This window comes from Echinops telfairi, unplaced genomic scaffold, assembly GCF_000313985.2.
Source record: "Echinops telfairi isolate 266 unplaced genomic scaffold, ASM31398v2 ScPeMD7_14;HRSCAF=57, whole genome shotgun sequence".
Lineage (NCBI taxonomy): Eukaryota > Metazoa > Chordata > Mammalia > Afrosoricida > Tenrecidae > Echinops > Echinops telfairi.
In genome coordinates, this window is record NW_022103911.1 from 214,247 (window position 1) to 234,427 (window position 20,181).

General features: G+C 39.7%; 1 protein-coding gene across 1 annotated transcript in view; it reads left to right on the top strand.

Moving 5' to 3' along the window:
- The first annotated feature begins 8,454 nt into the window (after window positions 1-8,454).
- ADAD1 (adenosine deaminase domain containing 1) overlaps window positions 8,455-20,181 on the top strand; it is a 56,994-nt gene continuing 45,267 nt past the window's right edge. The window contains exons 1-5 of the mRNA XM_004711841.3: window positions 8,455-8,495; window positions 8,929-9,108; window positions 10,219-10,407; window positions 14,549-14,716; window positions 15,833-15,901. Coding sequence (XP_004711898.1) covers window positions 8,937-9,108; window positions 10,219-10,407; window positions 14,549-14,716; window positions 15,833-15,901 — 598 coding nt within the window. The 5' untranslated portion in view covers window positions 8,455-8,495; window positions 8,929-8,936. The remainder of the gene's footprint in view (window positions 8,496-8,928; window positions 9,109-10,218; window positions 10,408-14,548; window positions 14,717-15,832; window positions 15,902-20,181) is intronic.

Sequence of the window (20,181 nt, forward strand, 5' to 3'; positions counted from 1 at the left end):
GGGCTTTGGGTTGCCACTCCAATCCCCCGATTCTCACCAATGCATTTTTGTTTGTTTACTGTTTGTTGTGAATCTTCGGATGCCCGCTGCCCAGTCTCGACCCCTCACGATTGCACCGGCTTGGTAGGCTTCTTCCATGTGGGCTTGTTGCTTCACTTTTGAATGGCTGCTTGTTTAACTTCAAGCCTTCAAGACCCCAGACGCTATACCTTTTCATAGCTGGGCACCATCCTTTGTCTTCACCACATCTGCTTATGCACCCATTTTGTCTTCAGCAATTGTGTGGAGGGGCGGGTAGAGAATGCCAATTTGTTAGAATAAAGTGTTCTTGTATTGAGGGTAGGAGCCGAGACCCAAGGTCCATCTGCAGCCTCAGTGTATTGCCTTATAAATATATGCACATGGGCCAATACCTCTATTTTTATGGATTAATGTATTTACAGAAGTACCCACCTCTGTCAATATCCCTCTCTATACCTTTGCTTCACAGAGCTTACCTCTGTTTCCTTGTGCCTCATCCCGCCCCACCATCACTTCCCCCCTTCTTCCACTACTTAGTACTTTCGCTCAGCTACATTGGTGTGGCTCTAATACTTAACGTTCTTTAAAACGGTCTGCTTGTGGCACTTCAGTCAATGATTCTGGGAAACTTAGCCAGTGTGTTTTGTTTTTTAAAGATTCTTCGAAAGTAGTATGAAAATGATTTATTGGTGGTTTAGCAGGACATGAGTGAGAAGCGCAAAGACCTGTTGTGGTTGGAAGGCTCTAGTAGGAGCCCCAACAAGAGAGAATGGTTGTTTGGACTAGTAGTGATGGTAGTGGAAGTGATCAGAAATGGACTCATTCAGGAAAGGCAATGGAACTAGCTTGTGCTGTGGAGGTTGAAAGAAATAGAAGAGGTAAGAATAATGCCTGTGTATAGCTCCAGAAATTATATGAATTCTTTTAGTAAATAATGAAGTTTCACACCAAGGAAGTGGCTAATGGGCACTGTGGCTGGAATTCAGCAGCAGCACCATCACATTGACCTGATGAACTTGTGAACAACCTTACCCTTGTCCTTGCTGGGCTTGAACAACTTGATTAATGATGGTATGTATTCAAATGGGAAAATCATGAATATATGTGACTTTAAAAGTTCCTGGAAACATGGAATTAAAAGATACAGAAATTTTTCGTGAGTTTTCTGCAGTCCTCTCATTATTTCCCAGCACTTTCCTTGCTGAATGATAAAGGAGTCATAATGCACAAAGATTGAAAATACCCCCCCAGAAGTCTTATCGTTTGATCCACTTGATAGTTAAATAGATCTCAATATGTTAGATCTCAATATGTAGGAACAGTATTTAAAACGTGTATCTACTGACTAAGCCATGAATCATTTGTAAATAGCAATATATGTAATAAACTCAGTTTACTGGAAACATTACACAGCCACATGCATTGTGGTTTTATAAGATTATACCAAAATGCCTTAAATATGCTGCTACTTATAAATTAAATTCTTTGAAAATTATTGCATAAATTTTGTGGACCTTCCATCTCAGTACCTGAATAGAATGTATCTCAAATATGTCAGACTGTGGCTAAGAAAGATTTTAATCATACTGCATCTTCCCAACCTACTTGAAACAAAATGGAAAGAGCCACTAGATATTTGGAAGGATGGGACAAAATAGACATATGAACTCATAAATATCCTGGTACACTCTGTAAGGCTATTTTACAAAGGTCCAAACCCCCCAGCTACTCATGAGATAAAGGTGAGGCTGGCTGCTCCCATGAACAGGTATAGCTCTAGAAGCCCAAAGGAGCAACTCTGCTCCATCACAGAGAGTTATTATGAATCAGAATCAACTTCATTGGCAGTAGGTTTTGTTTGTTTTTCGTATTTTAAGCTCAAAGATCAGGACTATGTTTTAACAACTCCTGTATCCCCAGCTTCCATCCTGTTGACTGACTAACAATGTTTAGCATTGTAGAATAAAATATGTTGATTTTGTTCTCATTTTCTCCTTCAATTTCTATTTGATGGGAAAATAAGTAAAAACTGCATGGCTATATAGAGAAAAAATAATAGAAAATAAAGTGGTGAGAAGAGGTATAGAGATAAAGCAAGGTACAGGATATAAAAGGTGCTTGCATTTAGGTGCATGTGTGTAGGCAAGGCTTCTGTTGTGACGTTTGAACAGAGAATGTTCTAAAACCGTAAAAGGAAGAACCAAGTGGATATTTGGTGATCTTCCCAGGCTGGCAGGATTGAAATGATGAGGTAGGCGCCAGCCTGGCATGTTTAGTAACATAAATGCTACCCTGGCTGGAGCAGAACAATCAAAGGCCATTGTGAGTGGTAAAATCAGGGGGGAAAGAGATCATGCATGAATGCCTCAGCCCTTTGTGAGAATACTGGCTTATTTTCCTAGGTGAGATGAGAAGCAAAGGGAGGGTTTTTTAGCAGTTGCATTAGACACTGGCTTCTATAGAGAAATTAGACTATAGAGAGGAGAAGGTATGAGTGAATTTATTATTATTATTATTGTTTTGTTGGGGGCTCTTACAGCTCTTACAACAATCCATACATATATCCATTGTGTCAAGCACACCTGTACATATGTTGCCATCATCGTTTTCAGAACATTTTCTTTCTACTTGAGCTCTTGGTATCAGCTCATTTTTTTCCTTCCCCACCCTCGCTCCCTCATGATCATGCTTTTCATGTCTTACACCAACCGCTGTCTCCCTTCACCCACTTTTCTGTTGTCCGTCTCCCTGGGAGGGGTTATATGTCAATCATTGTGATCCATTCCCCCTTTCTCCCCACACCCCTTCTCTTACCCTTCTAGTGTCGCTCCTCTCGTTATTGGTCCTGAGGGGTTTATCTGTCCTGGATTCCCTGTGTTGTGAGCTCTTATCTGTACTAATGTACATATTCTGGTCTAGCCAGATTTGTAAGGTAGAATTGGGGTCATAGTAGGGGGTTGTGGAGGAAGCATTAAAGAACTAGAGAAAAGATCTGTGTTTTGTCGGTGCTATACTGCACCCTGACTGTCTCGTTTCTTCCTTGTGGCCCTTCTGACAGGGGATGTCCAATTGACTACTCATGAGTTTGGGTCTCTACTCCGCCCTCCCCTTCATTCACGTTGATATGATTTTTTGTTCTGGGTTTTTGATGCCTGATACCTGATCCCATTGACACCTCATGATCGCACAGGCTGGTGTGCTTCTTCCATATGGGCTTTGTTGCTTCTCAGCTAGATAGCCACTTGTTTAGCTTCAAGCCTTTAAGAGCCCAGATGCTCTATCTTTTGAAAAGGAAATTTAAAAATTTAGTAACGTGTTTAGTGTATCAGGGTAGAATTGAAAATACATTGTTAAAAGACTTGAACATTAAGTGGCATAATATTATTGAAACATTGATTTTAATTATTTAAAAATATATAAACCGTAAGGAAATCACTCAAATATTTTTTAAAGAATGAATACTAAATTCTCAAACAACTCACTAAATAATAATAGAAAAAACCCTCATTGCCACCGATTGATACCGACTCATAGGGACCTATGTGACAAACTAGAACTGCCCCCGTGACTAACACTGTAACTCTTTACCAGCGCAGAAAGTCCTGCCTTTCTCCTATGGAGCAGCTGGTGGTTTGGAACTGCTGACCTTGCAGTTAGCTACCCAATGTGTAACCACTATGTGACCAGGGCTCCTGAAACAACACAAGAGGAGAGACAAAGCAGAATCACAAAGCATATAGCTAACCTCAAAGAGGTGGAAGAAAGCCAAAGTGAAACAAATGTCAGCAATTCTGAAGAAACTAGAAACCAGTAACAGAAATATCTGGGAAAAGTTCAGAAACATTTGAAAATTGAACCACACACTTCTAAATAACCCATGAACTGGTGAAGGGGATATCTCAGGGGAAACTGCTTAAAATAAAAAATGGGCATACAATGCATAAAAAGATGTAGGATACAGCTAAAGTAGCACTTAAGAAATTTATGAAAAGAGGATCCAAAATCAGTAATCTTGGCTTTAAACTAAAGAAAAATAACAAATTAAATCCACATCAAGCTGAGATTTCAACAGAAATCAATGAAAATGAAACAAAACTCAGTGAACCCACATGCTTGTTCCCTATTCGATCAGTGAAATTGATAAACCAGGCAGAAGGAGTAAGACACAAGCTATCCCTCTTAGGAAGAAAAGAGAAGATTTCTTGCTAATGATCCCACACACATGTAGATGATAAGGAACCACGACAGCAGCAATACCAGGCCATGAACGAAGCACAACTATATAAAGCTTAGGGGACATGACAAGGAAAGGACAAAGGAGAGTGAAGGCCTCTCTGACCTCTGACCTCCAGGAGTCACACTTGGGCATGTGGAGTTGTAGTCTCCTCCTTTTTGGTAGCCATAGGAGCTTAGATAAGGGCCACACACAATTTCTTCAGACCCAAGGTTTTCATTGACTAATTTACAGATGTAGATCACCAGGCCTTTGTTCTAGTCCTGGTCTAGAAAGGTGACTTTGCTACTATTTGAAATATTGGTGGCATAGTTTCCAGCATCAGAGCAACATACAAGTTAGCACATTAGGAGAAACTGATTTACAGGAGGTGGCATCTCTGAATTGGTCTTCCCAGATAATCATAGCTCCTACATGATCTTAAGGAAACATTGGCCAAACACAAAACCCAGGAGTTAGAAAATGGCTGAGTAGCACTCTTCAAAGAAAGACAGTCATCCCTAAAAAAAATTACAAAAGTATGAAATGGCACATGGCACAGCAGGATCTGGAAACGATTGTGCTGCGTGAACTTAATCCATCGCAGAAGAACAAATACTGTATCAGCCCACTCCTATAAGGAAAAGCACCAAGATGAAGGCAGGCTTCTGCTCTCAGAACATGGAAACTTCTGATCCTGTCTCTCAGAGGGGGAGAGAGCGTGCCTAGCACCCATGAACCATACATCACCCCTCTTATATTCACATGTTAAGAACTACCTTGAAAGAGGAGATCTCACCTCAGCTAGGGCCACTCAAGAAAGGGGAAAGGGAGAAGATGATCCACTTGATGTTTCTCTAGCATACCTGGACTAACACTGTTAGGGTCCCTGGCTTTTTGGGCATCCAATGAAAGGTGAACCACATGCATGACATATTTGCTACTTTAATGTCCTCCTTGCTTTACTATGATATGTATTAATATCTTCAATACAAATCAACAACTCAGAGATTATGTTTCTGAGCTGAGATGTAATTGCAGAACTTCCTTTTCTCAACAGTTATGTTAAATTCTATGCCATTGGATAAATTAATTATATTATCAATGGAATTACATTATGCTTTAGAGAGGATGATTGATAATGTTCTTTATCATAAAATGATAATGAAATCTCTAAAGTGAGCCACAGTTATACATAATCTGTGGGCAAGTGAATGGACTCTGAACTCCCACTTAATTCTAGCCTCAATCCAAGAACATTTAGTTCTTATGACACGGCCCTGCTCAATGCGCACCCTAGTTAAGCAATCACTGGAAATATAGGTGCTACAGAAAAATATGGTGAAGAAAGCAGATGGTACCTGGCTATCAAAAACAATAACATCTGATGTCTTAAAGTCTTGTAATCAAGCAAGCAGCAATCTAAATGAGGCATCAGTTAAGTCCACATGGGAGAAACACAGTAGCCTATGTGATTCAAGTATGATAAACAACAAAATCTAAATATGAAGGAGGCAAAGGTAATCAGAGCTTAATTAGTGAACACCCAATTTTCAGAAGGCTATAGATGACAGTAGGAGCCCAAAATCCCTTTTGTAAACTTGATTACAGTGGATGGAACCAGATTATAATGTGATACCTGGTCACTTGATCCTCTTGAACCATTTTGGATTTGTTCTAGTTTTAAATATTTCTTACTTTTATCTCAACAGAGGTTTTTTCCTCTGGTGTAATATAGCCAGTGATTTTATAACACACACACACACAAACATAAAACAATATACACATATACATACACACACTGTTTTAGGGATTTTGTTTTTGTTTTTTGGGGTTTTTGGGGTATGTTTCCCAGTTTATAAAGCACAGAAGGGACAAATATATACAGATAATAATTAGTGTAATGGCTTATTGGGGACACGGTGGGGGAGGTTAGAGGGAAATGGGGAGCAAATAATGAATACAGGATGGGGAAAGGGTATTCTAAAATGGATTGTGGTAATGTATATACAACTCTTTTTAAATATGGCTTAACTATGGAAGTATATGATAAGTGAATTATATCCCAATAAAACTACGGGGGTGGGGAGAACTAAGACTGTTACAAATGAAGCCTAAGCAGACATGATGCTCTAAGCTGTATAGCAAGTGGACTACTGAGAGAGAAAATGTACATTACTTGAGAATCTGGAGAAATCTAAATAGTCAATAATGTAGTAATGTCAATTTCTTAATTTTAAAAAGTGAGCTGTGGTTGTGTAAGATTAACATTTGGGGAAACAGCATTTAATATGGAGGACTACTATAACTTTTCTATAAATCAAAAATTTTTAAATAACTTGCACAATTATTTTTATGTATATGTAGCTATACATGTGCACCCACACACACACACATTTGCATATATACCTTCATGGAAGCAGTAGAGGATGCTCAAGTGACGGGCCTTTGGGGTAACCCAGCAAGTAATATGTACCATACTCCTGTACCACCCAGACCTCCAGTCCTGGAGGAGCCTGGCAAAGCCACCAAGGGTGTTTTAGGGGTTATTGAGGAAATGAACTAGGACCACTCATCCCCCACATATGCTGAGGGCAAGAGAGGGAAGGGATTGTGAGAGGAGCAGTGATTAGGCCACTCTAATTCAGGAAGACTGGGTGACCCTCCAGTGTACTTTGCTGAAGGGACATGTGAAAGAGGCAGGTAGTGGTGACCAAAGACCTCAGCATGGGCCTGGCAGAACATGCATGGTACAGGTGAGGAATGAGGGGATATAATGATCCTCCATTTTCCTAGAACACTGATGTTCACAGAATAACCTGGTCATTGGAATCTATGGGAAATGGGTATGCAGGGGATTTTTCACCTCATACATTTTGCTTCTTGAACCTTTATTTCTTTATTTTGCGCTGAATTTTATCCTAATTATATGTTTGAGCTTGAAAGTTTTGTGCATAATTATACTTCTTGACATACTTTTATCATTTCCTGTAACCAAATGTCTCTAAATGTTAAGGGGAAAAAACCCTTCCGATTGAGCTATCACTGTAATTATTAATGGACACCTGATCAAAGCAGCTTAATCAACACATTTTGAGAACTGCTTAATAGGATGGATGGAGTAGTTTTCCTCCTAATTAATCCGTTTGGTTATGGATGAAAGGAGAATGTTATTAATAGTATTGCTGTTTTTCTTTCTTAGTTCTTTCTACAACATTTAACCTTCGAGAAGTCTTGTTCGTATTTTAAAAAGTATATGAGACTTGAAGTTTTGTTTTAAATGGAATTTGCTATACAAAACCAGAACCACTGCTGTCAATTCCAGTTGATAGCCACCTTAAAAGGTTAGGGTAGAACCGTCCCATATGGTTTCTCTCAAGGAGCATTTCACCTTTAGGGATCTTTAACCCCTACGCATAACCAGAGTTCCTTGACAAGCACCAAAATGCTGCCCACTGCCTTGCAGTCCTTCTAGATTACGTGTCCAAACTTAGTGATTTACTACGACCAATAGGTTCTATGATCTATTATGTAGCATCCCAACCATGGCCACCTTCAACTTCCACCAGAACAAAAAAATGAAAACATCAAAGGAGATTTATCACCCAGCTATTCAAGCCATGTTGCTCGCAAGCCCTCAGACAGTTGGTTGCTCGTTACACTTGTCCTTTGGCTTCCCTAGCACACATGTCAAATACTTTTTTTTGTCGTTGGTGGGGTTTTTTGGGGACGGGGGGGGGGGTCCTATTAATAGGGAAACCTTTAAGGGCAAGCTTCAGTTTCAAAAAGAGGTGACAGCCTACTCAAGAGGATGATGGAAGATGGGCTCTTCTGAAACAAGCCTGGTACAAATTCCCCTGAACGGCTGAGCACTCCAGATAACGAGGCCCAAGACTACAAGACCGCAATAGAGCTGCTACAGAGGGTGAGGGGCCAAGGACTGCAGGACGAAGCGGCCCAGCTGCGCGATTTTACCGGATTTCTCCAGCAAGGAGGGCGGCTGGCCAGTCGAGGCCAAAGTGCAGCACCACGCGCCGGCGCCGGCCTAGAACGTGGGCGGCGCCTTGTTCTTTGCGCAGACGCAGAGAGGCGTGCGTGACGGCGAGGCGCAGACGCGGGGGCGGGAGCCGGACACCGAGGCGGTTGGTGATTGGACGAGGCAGGCGCCGGGGCGTCACCCACAGGCTTTGTGAGGGCGACGCGAGGCCGGATTTGAAAGACGCTGAGCGCCGACCGTGTGGCCCTTGGCAAGCCGCTTGAGGTGAGAGGTTAGGGCCGGAGGAGGAAGCAACGGCGGCCGGCAAGCTCTCCGCTGCGGCCTGGCCTGTGGCTCCCTTGGCGGAAAGAGCCATTCGGTGGGTGGAAGCCATTTAAGGACCCAGGAGCCTGCCCAGGGTGGGTAGGGCGGGTTCCCCGCTGAGGGGCTGGCGTTTCTCGCTTTTTCTAAGCTTGCTTGACCTCTCCCACAACCCGTCTGCCCTCTTTTAAGCAAAAGTAAGATTCCGGAGAGCCGTGTTCTGTGTCTGTTAAAACTTTAGCACCGAAAGTGGGTCATCACTTGAGTTAAAGAGGGAATCACGAGCACGTGTGTTAAGCCATATGTACGATTTTTTGACTAGAATGGATATTTTTTCATTTAACTAGTCACTTTTTCTTTTCTTTCCCATTACCTTCCATTTTCTCATGAGTTGCAGGTGAGAAGATGGCTGGCAACAACGATTGGTTCCAGAGCCCCCGGGTCCCTAGCTTTGCTCAGATGCTGAAAAAGAATTTGCCAGTGCAGCCCTCTGCGCAGACCGTGGCCGCACCATCAGGCTACTCCTCGGAAAGTTACAGCCTGTCGAATATGGCTTCCAAGGTTACGCAAGTGACTGGTAGGACTGCTTCATTTGTAACAATGCCTCCATTCATTAAGATTCCGGGATCGCAAGTAGGATCTGCTGGACCTTTTGTTTACAGGTTTCTGGGATTTGTATACAAACGCACAGCCATTTGCCCATCGGAATAGCCCACTTGGCATTCGAGCCCAACCACGCTGAAGACCAGCTGTAGACCTTGGCTCAGTGCTGCTTAACTTTCTAGATTGCCATCAACTTAACCTTGCCTTTTTGATGCAAGGTGATTATTTGCCTCTTCAGGGGAGAGCCTGAACTTGTACTGGTGACATTGGTTCCACATATCATTTAGCATAGTATCACAGGCACCCAAAAAAGAACCCAAACAACAACAAAATGTTGCCACGGTGTTGAGCAGTAAACCTATCCGTTTTTCTAAGCTAATCTTGCTGGGGTGGCCACATCTTTGTTTTAGGGAGTCGCTGGTGGGTTGAAACTGTTGACCCCCTCTGTTAGCAGCTGAGCAGTTCATCACTTCACCACCAGGGCTCCATAGAGGGACAAACATGCTTTAAGAAATGCTTTTGAAGTCTGTGTGACTCACAGTTTTAAAAAATGGGTGGAAGCCAAACACCAGGTTCTAGTCCCAACTCTGCTACTTAATTCAATTCATTCTAAGCCTTAGTAATCACATGTATAAAATTGGCTTAGAGAACCTCTAAAGACATTTTCTCGCCTGTAAATCATGAGCAAGTAGAAGATTCTTTGTTACTTAACAATGATAAGGCAGTGAGTGATGTTACCTCTCTGCAAAATAGACTTCCTACAAAAGACACATGATAATAGCAAATTGTGCATACCATGCCAAAAGGCATATGACCAAACGGATCTGAGACAACCTTATGTTTTTAGGGAAGATTCAGTACTTTTGCTGGTCTGCAGTTCAAACTCATCAGCTGTCACTTGGGAGAAAGATGGAAGTGTCTGCTCCAGTAAAGATTTGTTGTCTCAGAGACTGTAGGGGACCTTTTTACTGTGTCCTACAGGGTCTTCATGATTGGAATCAACTCAATAGCAGTGGGTTTGGATGAATTGGCTAGGTTGGCTCTGCTATTTATCAAAGTGACCAATGTAAATATGTATTTTTAGGGAATTTTCCGGAACCATTGTTGTCCAAAGGACTTACATCTATTTCAAATCCAGTTCTTCCTCCCAAAAAAATACCTAAGGAATTTATAATGAAATACAAGCGAGGAGAGATAAATCCTGTGTCTGCCTTGCACCAGTTTGCCCAGATGCAACGGGTTCACCTTGACCTTAAGGAAACTGTAACAACAGGCAAGTGCAAAGTTGTGCCTGGTTATTGTAGGACTGGAAAGTATCCTTCTTTTAAATACTGAGCATATACGTTCGCTAACTTTATTTTCTATATTCACTTAGCATTAGGGTTAGATAACTAGTAGCTGTTTGACAGGAATCTTAAGTTTTTATATCTACACTTAACCTTTTGAGATGTCGATCATAAGACATATATATAAAATGTTTTGTCTCATTGAATTGTAATTTATGTTGTCCAGTTGAACTGAAATCTCATTAGCTTCATGGATTATCAGGTAAAATTTACAGAATGTTACTCACACTTTCCTAGGGATGTTAAATATTTGCTGTATGATTACCTTATGAGGAGGATTTTGTGATAATGCTTAAGGAAAAAAATCATTTTGTGACAGTGCATACGAAAAAATTATGATCAAGTTGCCTTCTAAATTCTTGGAGTTAGATATGAAAATAGCACATAATGTGATTGGTTCTCTGTGAGTTTGCCTGGCCGTTGTCTCATTTTTTTATATCCACCAATCAAAAAAATACATAATGACTTTATTGAGCCTGTGGAAGGCTAGAGGTTATAAATTAGTGAAATGACAGAATTCAGCATTTGATCTCTTTACCTGATGACCAGTGATTAGGAAAGTGGAGGACTAAGAGAGCAAATGCCCCTAAGAGGTTATGAGCAAGTTACATGTATGAGAGTCAAAGAAGCACAGCTGAAAAAATAAAACCTTTATGTGAGGGGACTTCAAAAAGTTCATAGAAAAATTCTATTATCTTTTCATTGCATTTTCCACAAACTTTCTGAAGCGCTCTGCCCCCCATGTGCTGTGTATGTTTGTGTGTGTGTGTGTGTGTGTGTGTGTAAACATATACAATCAAGTAGTTTTGGGGGGGTTTTGTTTTTGCTTTTAACTCTTTTCTTGAAACTGATTTACTAGTGTGCATCTCAATGCAATTTTAGCATTTTGCAAAATAATTGAAAGGTATTAAGACTTTAGTAAACATTGTAAATGGTAGAATTCACATCTTTGAAGTGAAAGACCAAGATTCAATTCCTGGCCAGTGTACTTCATGCAAAGCTGCCACCCATCTGTAAGTGAAGGTTTTATGTGTTGCTGTAATGCAGGAAGCAGAGTTTCTAAAATATCACGGTCTAGGAAGATAGGCCAACCCATCTTCTGAAAATCAGCCAATGCAAAAACCCTCTGGCTCACAGTGGTCCAATGTGTAAACAATCACTGGGGATGATGTGAGGTAGGGTTTGCTGAATGTCCTTTGGTCGTGTGTAGAATCACCGTGAGTTGGGCCCACTCCATGGCAGCTAGCAACAATAAAGATTGTAAGGATAATTGTAGCAATATTGAGACTGTTGACCAAAATAAATTTTAATGTAGAGTGTGGACTTTTCCTTGGTACTATCATTATAGTTTGGCTTTGTTAACGATGTCAATACTCTGGGGTTAACCTCTGTCACAGCTAGTTTTTCTCCATTGTCTGACTGTCCTTGAAAAATGTAAGCTATTGGCTCTAGTAGAAATAACATAAGTTTATCAGGGAAAATCTTCACTTTACTGAGCAAAAACAACTTAGAAGTACAATTGTTTGTTAATTGTGATCATTTAGGAGCAATGGATCAAGTGTATCTGTAGGTTTTGTAGTGAGGCAAGGTAATTAGTACTTCTAACAAGCTCTGCAGGTGATTTTGATCTATAAAGTTTGATAACCTGAAGCTAATGAAGCTTAAGGGCTTACCACTCTGGGAAAGGTGACTTTATAACAGATTACATGTAGAATATCTCACACATAAGAATGATTTAAGCCACTTGTTAAATATTCAGAATATTCTGCTAGTTCGAAACCACCAGGCTCACCATGAGGCTTTCTACTCCTATAGAGAGATGTAGTCTCAGAAACCCACAGAATCAACTTGATAGTGAGTTTTGAGAGGGGAAAAAATCTTAACATATCTATATAAAGTAGTTACTAAAAATCCCAATTTTACAGACGATGGAAAAGAGAAGCCTGTTCACTTAAAATTATGCTGGTAGTAAATTCTAGGGGAAGGATCTTGAACCTAGGTCTGTCTTGTTGCCATGGTCCACTCACTTTTAAACATATCAAAGCCCATATTCCATACACACATCAAGAAACTTGCTCCTGAAGACCCTTCTGGGATCATTCTGATATAACAGAAGAAAGTCTGCAGAAATTATAGTACAAGACAGAACAACTAAAAATGTTTTTAACCTAATTTTCAGCAAATGTACAGGCTGTATTTTACGTATTTTAAAACTTCTAGAAAATGTAAGCTGCAAAAAATACACAATATTACACTCAAAAAAAATTTACCAAGAGAGAATTACTTATCAAACCTTGATGTGTGTTATTTTTTTCACTAAAAATTAAAAGTAAAGTAAATGTATTGCAATTATGGATATATGAGGTTTAATTACAGTGACATAGTTCCTAGCCATCCATAAGCAAAAAAAGTTAAGACATACCACTAAAAAAACCCATGCTGTGTCAATTGTGAAGCACAGTGACCCCATAGGTATAGGTTCCCAAACTTATTTGGCTTACTGCCCCCGTGTCACATTACTTACCCTGCCCTATGCATTATAACTTTTATACTAAACCCCAGGGCTTCTTAAACTACTTCCACTTTGGACTCCTTTTCAACCAAGAAATTTTCAACATGGGCAAAGTGCTGTTAGAAATGCCTTGTATTCATTATGCATTTAATTTCGAATTAATTTTTGGTTATTGCATGGTTAGAAACTTTTTACTGTTGTAAAAATTTTTTTGACCTCTATGTTCACTTTACAGGACCCAATATGGGACATGACCCGCAGTTCAAGAATCTTTGCTATAGCCCATAACCCAGGGTAGATACCTGCTTTTGTGCCCCCAAATCGTTCCAGTGCTCCCCATGGGGTGGAATCACCCAGTAGGGGAAACACTGCTATATGGCAAAGTAAAGGTAATCCCTAAAATTTCCTAGGCTGGGGCGTATAAATCTTTACAGGAGCAAAACACCTCATCTTTCTCACTCACAGTGGCTGGTGGATTCAAACTGCTAACATATGGCTAGCAGCCCAATACATAACCCACTATTACATCAGTGCTCTTTATGACATAAAAAGTCCTCATAAAGTCCACATGGAACAGACCTGGATTCAATTCCCGACCAGGACATTTCATGCACAGCCACCACCCACCTGTCAATGGAGGCTTGCATGTTGCTATAAAGCTGAGTAGGGGCTTCCAGACTGAGACACTAGGTGTGTAGCCTGGTTATCAGTTTCTGAAAATTTGCCATTGAAAACCTTTGTCATCTCAATCTACAGTCATTCTTGGGGATAGAACAGAACCGAGTGATGTTTTGTTACTTGACCATGGACCACCTTGAGTAGGTGGGCCTCACAGGATGACAGCTAACAAAAATAAAGTCCAAATACCAACAAGTAAAATGTGAATCCGAAAAATCTTTGATCTGTACATTTAAGAGATGTTCCATTTTCATTTATCAAGCAGATAGTTTGGTTATTAGATCTAATTCTTTTAGGGATTTTGAGTTAACTAGACTGAATGTCTAATAATGTTTAATTCTTTAGGATAGCTTGTTTATTTCTCTTTGAGTTCCCTCCCTTTACCTGCTATAAGACGATGACCATTTGAATTACTTTCCTAGAGGCGAGTAAATACTGATGAATGCATAGGATTTCTTCAAGATGTCTGTGTCCCAGAGCTTAAAAGAGTTATGAGACACTCAGAATGGAAAAAATTTAGTGTATTTTATTGAAGTGTGAAAGAACAGCAGGTCCAAGAGATGACGGGAAGTTCACATTTTGTATTTCAGTGTATTCAATGTGTATTTTGAGTTCTTAGGGCCAACCATGTGTAACTTGTATTCTGAACCGCCTCTCTTGTTTACCTTGCATCTGGATCCAAGCTGTCTATGAGAAGGCTCTTCAGAGCTAGTTCAGGAGCCTCCCCAGGTTCTGTTTTAACTTCCGTGAGTCCTGAGAAAAGATTGTCGTATCCAAAGACTTTTCCAAAGGAAGTCATTTTCCAAAATTTTAATCCCCATATACTATTGCAAGACATATTCTGACATTGTGGCATTCACTCTGAATTCTTTTTCAAGGTAATGTTTTGGGACCATATTTTGCTTTTTGTGCTGTGGTGGATGGTATTCAATACAAGACTGGACTAGGACAAAATAAAAAGGAGTCTCGATCCAATGCCGCAAAACTAGCTCTTGATGAACTTCTACAATTGGATGAACCTGAACCAGGAATTTTAGAAACATCAGGTAAATATTTATAATTATACAGTATATGAAGAATATACTGGTTTTCTGGAGGAATTGACAGAAGCTAATAGTTACTTGACAACTTAAAGAAAAATGTTTCAGGATTTGAATTATTTCCTTTTGTTGCTGTCTGTTTGCCTGACTTCTAACACGTGGCCCTTTCAGGTAAGCATTGGACTGCTAACCTGCAAGGTTAGAGGTTCAAACACACCAGCTACTCCATGAGAGAAAATTGAGGCTGCCTACTCCCATAAAGCCTTAAAAGCCTTGGAACCCCTCTATAGGGTCAAAATAAGTCAGAATCGACTCAAGGCCAGTGAATTTTTGGTAAAATGCTCTTGGGTATTTCATCAGCAAAAGATAAAATTATGTTAATAAATCTCTGCTAATTTGTCCAGTACTTGAGTAAAAATTTGTTTGTTTTCCCCCCTGTAACTATTGAATTCATATTATGCATTTAATGTTGTACATCTAATATTTGAAATTTTTCCATGTGAATTTTTCATAGTCTTCATTTAAACTTCCAGGATCTCTTTTAACTCTGGTTTGTTACGCTGCCCCCACCCTTTCCAGGTCTCCCCGACTTGGGGACCAAATTGTGAAGTCTTTGCAAAGTATGCAACTAGAATATCGCGCAAGAAATTGTCTGGCAAAATAACTGATGATAATAGTTTTTACTTAATTGCATTTTCAATAGAATATTAAAATAAAGTGTTTTATACTATAAGTAGCAAAGTGTTTATAAGCATCTAGGATAAGCTTTTAAAGGTTTTTAAGGATGTTTAATTATAAGCAAGCTATGTATATCAAACCAACCTGACCACCCTACCACTGAGTCATTTCTGACTCAGCAATCTTATAAAGAGTTTACAGGACTTGAACATCTTTACAGACAAGCACAGCCTCGTCTTTCTGTACTGCATCAAAAGATTAGAAAATTTGCCTAAGATATTTCAAAAATAGCCAAGATGTTTATCAAGGGTTAGCATTAGATGGTTTAGAGTTGACAGATGTATACTGGAAAAGTAGTCACTCCTGGATTACAGTTTAATTACAGGACAGTAACTGTTGGAATCTTGGAATGTTTAACACTTCTTTGTGATGTTTTGTTCACAGGTCCTCCTCCTATTCCTGCAGAACCTGTCATTTCACCTGAACCAGCATATGTTTCAAAAATACATTATGGTAGGAAAATCCTTCATGGTGTTCTTTCTATAAGAGTAACTATTAAAAATTATAATAATGATGATAAATTACATAGGTGTGTTCATATAAATTAACATTTTATTATTCATACCTGTCACAGAAAATGACAGAAACTAAGTAATGCAGAGAATTATTGAAGAGCGAGTGTTTTTCCTATAAGGAGATGATTCTTTAATTTCATATAATTGATTTTGCTTGGTGCTTGTTGGGCATTTGGGTGCTCCATCTTAAATAATCCATTTCCTTCTTTTTAATGCCAGTAAATATACCACTGAAGCCCAAGAAAACTACAATTATAGTTGAAGTTACTACTTATGGGACCTTGAATCCGTTAGTTCTCTGTGCAGCCTAATTTACTCACCTGTAAAATAGCAAAGATAATTACCGCAGAGGGTTGTGAGGATTAAAAAAAATAATATATGTAAAGTGCTGATATCAGTGCTTGATACACAGAATTAAAAAAGGAAACTACCATCAAGTTGATTCCAACTCATATCAAGCTTGTAGGGCAGGGTAGAACTGTCCCTGTGTATTGGGGAAACTATAAAATAAAATTTAATGGGAGTTATGTGGTGTTGTCACACCCCCCTCCCCCCGGAATGGCTGTTGATTTTGAACTTAAGGTAGACAGCCCAATGCGTAACCCACTACTCCACCAGGGGTAGGAGCTCATTAAATATTAACCATTCATTAAAATGAGCCCTGGGGGCATAGTGGTTATGCATTGTGCTGCTTTCCTCAGGGTCAGCAGTTTGAAACCAGCAGCCACTCTGAGGGAGTAAGACTGGGCTTTCTACTCCTGTAAAGAGTTACAGTATTAGAAACTCAGAGGCAGTTCTACCGTGCTGTACAGGGTTGCTATGAGGCAGAATTGATTTGATGGCAGTGAGTTTGACTTTGGTTTATTATAACAAGGAGCCCTGGTAGTATAGTGAGCTATACATTCAGCTGCTAAGTGCAAAGTCAGGGGTTTGAAGTCATCAGCCACTCCTGGGGAGAAAGATGAGTCTCTCTGCACTTGTAAAAATTTAAAAGTCTTAGAACCCCAAAGGAGCTATTTAACTCTGTCCTGTAGGGTTGCAAAGAGTCAGAATTGAGAGCAGTGATTTTTATTTTTTATGGTGAGTGGTGTTTTTTTAATAACATGTCAGCACATTCAACAGTGTATATCAATGATTGTTTTACTTTTCCCATTAGAAGGAGCCTTTGTGGCATAGTAGGTTGCATGTTGGGCTGTTAACTGCACGGACAGCAGTTGGTCTACAACAGCTCTTCTTCAGGTGAAAGATAGAGGTCTCCATGTGCTCTGGTAAAATGTCACAGCCTCAAAGCCCAAGGGGAGCAGTTCTGTGGTCCTACAGGATTTCTGTGAGTCACTAGCTACTCGATGGCAGTAAGTTTCCCACTGAGTTGTGAATAGGCTGAAAGACAGATAGCTTTTTCGATTCTTAATTTCAGCATTGCCCACATGGCAGACATATTTCAGGTTCTCAGGTTTAGAATGTTTATAGAATTTAAATGAAAGAAAAGGGACTATTTTCTTGACATTTTTCCAAGGCTGGACATTACTATTAAACAAGTTTAAATTCTGTTTTATTTTAGAGAAAGGCCTTGCAAAATCTTGTGTTCCCATAGAGTGAAATGACCAGCTAAGGCTGCAGTTCTCAACCTGTGGGTCATGACCCCTTTGGAGGTTGAACAACCCTTTCACAGGGGTCGCCTGATTAATAACAGTAACAAAATGACAGTTATGAAGCAGCAATGAAAATAATGTTATGGTTGGGGGGGTCACCCAACATGAGGAACTTCAATAAAAGGATCACTGCATAAGGAAGGTTGAGAGCCACTGAGATAAGGGAAAACAAGCACAGCTAAAACACAAAATCCCGAAGAGTTCCATATATTCATGAGACCTAACAGAAAGGAACTGTTGAATGAAGAAACTAAGATGGATACGTCTTAAAGGAGTTGTTGGTTCCAATACCTAGCTACCCTGTGTTCAACGGAATGAAACACCCACCAGCCCTGTGCATCTTCACGATTTTCCTTATGCTTGAACTCACTGTTGCTGCCACGGTGTCCATCTACTTGAGGATCTTCCTTTTTTTCTCCGCCCCTCTGCTTTACCAAGCATATTGTCCTTTCCCACGGACTGGTCTTCTTGACATTCCCAAAGTACATGAGACTTAAGTCTTCCCTTCCAGGCCTCCAAGGAGCTTTTTGGCTGTACTTCATCCAAGACAAGATTTGTTTGTTCTTTAAGCAGTCCATGGTAGACGTTTTAGTGTTCTTTGCCAGCACTATAATTAAAATGCATAGATTTTTCTCCACTCTTTCTTAACTCAATTTATAACTTTCACAAACATATGAGGCAATTGAAAATACTATGGCTTGGGTTAGATGCACCTCAATCCTCAAAAGTAATCTTGCCTTTCGACATTTAAAAAAAAATTATTTTATTGGGGGCTCTTACAGCTCTTAATACAATCCATACATGTATCCACTGTGTCAAACACATCTGTATATATGTTGTCATCTTTTTCAAAACATTTTCTTTCTACTGAAGCCCTTGGTATCCGCTCCCCATTTTTTATTTTTCTTCCCTTCCCCATGTCCCCTTGATAATTGATAAATTATTCCTTTTTATTTTTCCATGTCTAACATTGACTGCTGTCTTCTTTTACCCACTTTTCTGCCGTCTGTGCCCCCTGGGAGGGGGGTGCCATATGTCGATTATTGTGATTGGTTCCCTCTATCTCCTTCCTCCTTCCCTTCCCCGCCTAGTATTGCTGCTCCCATTATTAGTCCTGGTAGGGGGCAAAGGGGGGCGGTATCTGTTTTGGATTTCCTGTGTTGCGAGCTCTTATCAGTACCAGTATACATGTTCTGGTCTAGCTAAACATTCTAAAGAGGTCTTGTGCAGCAGATTTGCCTATGCAGTGCATCCTTTGATTGCTGATTGCTTGACAGCTGCTTTCATCGCCATTGATTAAGGATTCAAGAAAAATTAATTCCTTGACAACTTCAACTTTTTCTCCATTTATCATCATGCAATTTATTAGTCCAGTTGTGAGGATTTGTGAATTCTTTAGATAAATCCTAATCCATACTGAAGGCTGCAATCCTTTATCTTCTTCAATAAGTGCTTCAAATCTTTTTCATTTACAGCAAGCGAGATTGAGCCATTAATATATCACAAGTTATTAATAAACCTTCCTCTGATTCTGATGCCACATTCTTCATATAATCCAGCTTTTTTATATGGTCGGAATACAGATTTCGTAAGTGTGGTTGAGGATACAACACTGACACACACTTTTCCTGAATTTAAACCATGTAGTATTTATTCCCTTTTCTGTTCACAGAACTGCCTCTTGAACTAGTTTCCCATGACCACAATGAAGTGGTCTGGAATTCTTATTCGTCTTACGGCTGTCTCTATTTGGTTATGATCCAAACAGCCAAATTAATACCTTGGCATAGTCAATAAAACACAAATGAAAATCTTTCTGATGTTCTCTGCTTTGAGCCAAAGTCCATCTGACATCAGCAGTGATATCTCTTGTTTCATGTCCTCCTCTGATTCTGGCCAGAACCTTAGGTCAATGTACTGCTGCAACTGTTGTTGGATGATTATCAGCAAACTTTTACTTGCATGTGATATTAATAAATTTGCTCATTCTGATGATTTACCTTTCTTTGGAATCTTGCAATCATTTGGTCCAGTAGTTGTCTCCCAAATCTCCTGGCATAGACAAGTGATTGCTTCCAGTGTTTCATCAGCTTACTGAAATATTTCAATTGGAATTCCATCAATTCCTAGAGCCTTGTTTTTAACAATGTTTTTAGTGCAGCTTGAACTCCTTCCTTCAGCACCATTGGTTCTTGCCTCAGTTATTTTTCTTAAAGTGACAGTATCCTTTTCCATCATCTTTTGATGCTTTCTGCATTATTCACATTACATCTTTCAGTATTTCAACTGCAGTCTCAAATTTTTTTCTTGAATTCTTTTAGTTTAAGGTAAGCTAAGCATGTTCTTCCTTTTCAGTTTTCTAACTCTAGGTCTTTGCACATTTCATTATAATAATTGACTTTGTCTTTTTGAGCTGCCCTTTGAAATTTTTTTTTAAACATTTTATTAGGGGCTCATACAACTGTTATCGCAGTTCATACACACATCAATTGTGTAAAGCTCATTTGTACATCATTCTCAAAACATTTTCTCTCCACTTAAAACCCCGACATTAGGTCCTCATTTT